The 5,000-nt window shown below is 51.7% G+C and overlaps 1 protein-coding gene across 1 annotated transcript in view; it reads left to right on the top strand.

Moving 5' to 3' along the window:
- The window catches only part of thsd7aa (thrombospondin, type I, domain containing 7Aa), an 87,710-nt gene that overhangs the window by 14,347 nt on the left and 68,363 nt on the right, over positions 1–5,000 (top strand). Inside the window, exon 2 of the mRNA XM_056583503.1 lies at positions 4,117–4,804. Coding sequence (XP_056439478.1) covers positions 4,117–4,804 — 688 coding nt within the window. The remainder of the gene's footprint in view (positions 1–4,116; positions 4,805–5,000) is intronic.

Below are 5,000 nucleotides of genomic sequence, written 5' to 3'. Positions count from 1 at the left end.
AGTGGAGCGCAGGATCAGCAGCAGATTGTTTTTGGCTGAAGCTTGGTGGGATTAATGCAAAGGGTGGGCTGAACTGACAGCTGCCTAAACAGCCCTGTCGCTGCCTAGAGAGAAACACATGTAACCATTAGCCTCTCGCCATTTCCTTCTGAACAACGGTGAACAGCCATCACCTCCGTTGTCTTTCTCTTGCTCAATAACACAATAATGAGCTCATCTGAAATGTTCTCTTATGAGAGAGAGCGGGGGACGTCCTGACATCTCCCTGCCTACACCTTCATCCTGATCCGGCAGTGCGGGGGTGGAGTAGGACACATTCTGCCAAAGGACAATCTAAAAAGCACAATATCCAAGTACAGTCAGCTTCTATTTTTTTTCCAGCTATATTGATCTTTGAGGTCCTCCCTCCCACCCTCCCTCCCTCCCTCCCTCCCTCCCTCCCTCCCTCCCTCCCTCCCTCCCTCCCTCCCTCCCTCGCTCCTGTTCCCTTGCAGCAGCTTTGAGGACGTGGGAGGGGGCCTCGTGGTGGGTGCACTGTGGAGATAGGACCTCCCCTGGCGTGTGGACAGGCTGTAGGTAGTTACTGGCAGATCCCTGACCTTTCCCGGGGCCGCTCCTCCGGGCTGGCGTTGCTGTTATGAACCTCCAGGCTGATTGTTCCTGTCCGTGCTTCCTCCCCCTCCTCCCCCCTCCTCCCCCCGGGCCGTGGGGCCTCTGGTGGGGGAGTGTTGATGACTCTCGCTGCCTCCCCTTCTCCTCTGGTTGGTGGTGGAAGTGATTAAAGGGGGAGGGGGGGGAGGGAGGGGGGGGGGGATTAAGGTGGCGTTGGGGGCAGGCAGGTGGAGGAGTGGTCCTCAAATAGTAATCTGATTTATTGGATTGGGTGGGGGGGGGGGATCACATGATGCCTGGATGTCACTGGTTGTGTGTGCTTGTTGTGATGAGGAGGAAACAGGTGAGGCTTAAGAAGGAGATAAGCAGCACTCCAGGCGGCGCCGCCTCCACCACCTCCACCGCCACACACCACCTCCACCACCTCCACCGCCTCCACCACCTCACACCAGCCTTGAGGTAGCATCGTGGCTCCATAGATGGACCACAGGGTTTTAGGAAGTCAACGTCAGAAGCAGTACAAACTGATGCTCACGACTCTGCATTGCACCGATTTATTCACATTATTCTGTTATCGCCAAAGTTGGGAAAAGCCTTTACTTTAGTTATCTTTTTCGTCGGTGCAGTCCATAAAAGACCCACTTTAGGTTTCTTTATTTGGTATGATGGAGGGACCAGATTAAGGCCACATAGCCTTCCTGTCCATGGATTATTATGATCTTTCTTTATTTATTTTCTTTATTCAAACCTGGAACACCTGAAGCTGGGCGCCGGTTTGAACGGTTGTAGACGTGGTGGGCCACAGTTATTCAAACGGTTTTCTTGGGTTGTGTGAAACAAAAACCGGAAGAACAGAGCGGTAGAGGAGATAGCAGGTCCTCCGGGAGATACAGGCTAACAATCTCACTCACTCCGGTCTATTCCCCAGGGCGTTGGGAACTATAGGACTCCTTGAGTCATGCTCTAGCCTGCCCCTCCAACCACAGCCCTCAACACATCACTGCCCCACAGAGTCAACTTTGATCAATTATTCAGGAGCGCCCGGGACAACGCTGAGATTGAGACCAAGTTAAGGCAGACCAAAGGCGAAAGCCTTGAAGCAATGTAAAAACACCTCACATGCTGAGCCAAGATGTAAACAGGTGTCGGGTCGTCTCAAATCTGGGATGGCTCATTTTCTATGCTGAAACACACAGCATGCATGTGGGTTTAGCTCAGCTCAGCCCCAGCAGGGACACATGGGGGATAAGGGAGACATGTCCATGTTGATGTACGGGTACCAGGCCATCAGTGGTCTAGACAAGGGACATTTGGACTCCAACTGTGTTTCTACCGTTAACCATATAGTCGTCTATCACATGCTTTTATCCAAAGCAGCATACAGTGAACTCAGATACCTATATCACGGGTGGGCAGGTAGGAGGTTAAGGAAGATCTTCCTCAAGGATGCATGCCAACAGATAGACTCATACTATTTTTACAAAGGTTCCACCGGCCAGAAGATTTTGTCAGCCAAGTACCTCTTTCACCGCCATGATATTTTTCAGAAGCATTTCTTGTTACGGAATATCTTTTTTCAAAAATGTCTTTTGTTGGCTTGCCGACAGGACACTGATGTTTTGTTCTGAGATTCTTTAAAGATGGCTTAATGCAAATATTAGCTTATATCCCCCCACAAAAGACAGAGCTGGTCTGCTTTTTTTGCACACCTCAATTAAACATTGATATACATTCAATAAATTGAGTGACATTTTTGGTGTTTCGGTTTCTGCTGTCTTTCTGCAGATTCTCCTTCGTTCTCCTTGTTTTAAGAAATGCTCAGAGTGCCCCTGCATTCCGTTAAAGTACTCCTAGGGGTACGCGTACCTCCATTTGAGAAACACTGCACAAGACTATCAATAATCTCTTACGAAATCAAATCAAATCACAAATCACTCTATCCACAATAAAACCCTGCTAAGTAACCACGTCAGCACGCAATATTTTGTGCCACAAATGAAAAACATAATCAATCCAAGGCCGCTGAGGACAGACCTCTCCTTCATCACAGAGACGACAACGTTGACAGCACACACTCTATTCGACTAAGTGGATCTTTACTGTTCTAATCTGAGATCCGGCAGTATATTCTTCCCTCCTTACTTGCATGCGATGACAGCCGAGCAGGAGGAGAAGGCTATATCCGCGACCACCGCTGTCTCTCATCTCCAAGCAGTTTCTCCCCCCCCCCCCCCCCCCCCTCTCTATTGATCCCACATCGATCTCCCCCCTCCCCTTCTGCTGACATTTCACTGCCCTGCTGTCGGCTCTTTGAGGAGCGGCCCAAGGAAGGCAAAGTGTTCGTTATCAGCTCACTGTTTAGGGAGGCTCAGAGTACATCTAAGTCATAGAGGAACCCACTGTACAGGCAGGTGTCAATGCCCAGAAATGGCCAGTATACGATCAAGTTGTACCCTGAAGAGATGGGTCTCCTCCTACATTGGTCTTCCTTGTAAGGAGGGAGTGCACCAGTGGACTTGGGGATGTTTTTCTGGAAAAGGCCATCTTCATCGGGTCCCAATTCAAGCTGTATTCTGCCGTTCGTAGAGCTCGGTCAAATACTGCTAAAATATGAATGGCCATGGAAATTCCCCTCAGAGATGTTAAATCTTACAATGCATTGCATTGCTGCAAATCTGAAACATCAATATAAATAAATTATGCAAGATTTACATCAATATAAGCATGAGCTTGTATTGAACCATCTGGTTGCTTTCACATCATAAATACCTTAGACATAGTTTACATTGTACAAATACTTAAAAAACCCAGATTCTTTTGTATTGATTGATTTACCCGATGAAGTCGGGACAAGACCAAGTTGCCAGTAACAAAATGGATGCAGGATTGATTGCTTCCCCCAGCAGTGGCACCATTACATTGTCGGTGGCTAATGTAGTGCATGCTTTGTTCCTTACATCACCCCTGAACGTTTTTATGTTGTGGAGCCCATCGATTGAGTCAGAGTGCTCTGACTCTCTCCTGCCCCTCCATCTGCCACGTCCCGGCCAAATCTTTTAACGGCCGCCATTTAGCTAGACCTTTAATTGCATTCTCATCAATCACTGGGGAGGTTAAGTTCAAATGGAGAAATGATTTAACAGCCAGAGCACTAGTAATAACTGACCCTGAGTTCCTGTAGGCTGATATTGCTGTGCAGAGGGGATCATATGCATTACTGCTCTTGCTGTATTTTTCTTTTGTACTTCAATGAAAGAAAATGAGCAACATACAAATTGTATGAGCACAATCATACCTTACCCAGAGTTCCTGTAGGCTGATACTGCTGTGCAGCGGGGATCATATGCATTACTGCTCTGCTGTATTTCTCTTTTGTGCGTCAATGAAAGTAGAGTGTAGCCGACGACGCGTGACGTTCAAACATTGTGTGCAGTGTTTTCAATGGGACCTCTGAATGGTTTCCCAATGCCAACCCACTCATGAGTTCTTTGTGTCCCCCTACAGGGCCGTGGGGCCGCTGCATGGGCAGCGAGTGTGGCCCGGGGGGCAGCCAGAGCCGGGCGGTGTGGTGCGCCCACTCGGAGGGCTGGACCACCCTGCACACCAACTGCGAGCACACCAGCCGGCCCCACAACCAGCAGGGCTGCTTCCGCGTGTGCGACTGGCACAAGGACATGTACGACTGGCAGCTGGGCGCCTGGAACCGCTGCCTGCCGGTGGCCATGCGCGGCAGCGCCGGCATGCAGCGCTATGCGGCGGCGGCGGCGGCCGGCGTGTGCACCCGGGGCGAGGAGGGCCTCCAGACCCGCGAGGTGGCCTGCGTCCAGAAGGCCGACGCCGGGCCCGCAGAAGACGCCATCTGCGAGTACTTTGAGCCCAAGCCGCGGCTGGAGCAGGCCTGCCTCATCCCCTGCCCCCGGGACTGCGTGGTGTCCGAGTTCAGCGCCTGGACGTCCTGCTCCAAGACCTGCGGCACCGGTCTGCAGAACCGGATCCGCTGGGTGCTGGCGCCGCCGCTGTTTGGCGGCGCGACCTGCCCCAACCTGACCGAGTTCCACACCTGCCAGCCGGGGCTCTGCGAGGGCGAGGAGAGCCTCCACAGTATCAAGCTGGGCCCCTGGGGCCCCTGTGGCGTCCCCGTGCCACGCCAGGCGAGACAGGCCCCCAGAGAGGTATCCAGGGAGGTGGATTTGTCAGACAGAGGAGAAGCTGATACACTAGACAGTGACGCACCGACTAGGGATGGAGGCACAGCAGATAGAGAGACACCGTCCAGAGAAGGGGGTACACCGGACAGAGCTGATCCATCCAGTGAAGGGGGTACACCAGACAGAGCCCATCCATCCAAAGAAGGGGTTACACCACACAGAGCCCATCCATCCAGGGAA

This window comes from Gadus chalcogrammus, chromosome 22 (genome assembly GCF_026213295.1).
Source record: "Gadus chalcogrammus isolate NIFS_2021 chromosome 22, NIFS_Gcha_1.0, whole genome shotgun sequence".
Taxonomy (NCBI): Eukaryota; Metazoa; Chordata; class Actinopteri; order Gadiformes; family Gadidae; genus Gadus; species Gadus chalcogrammus.
The sequence above is the reverse complement of the archived record's forward strand: the minus strand, read 5'-3'. Positions and strand labels throughout refer to the sequence as shown.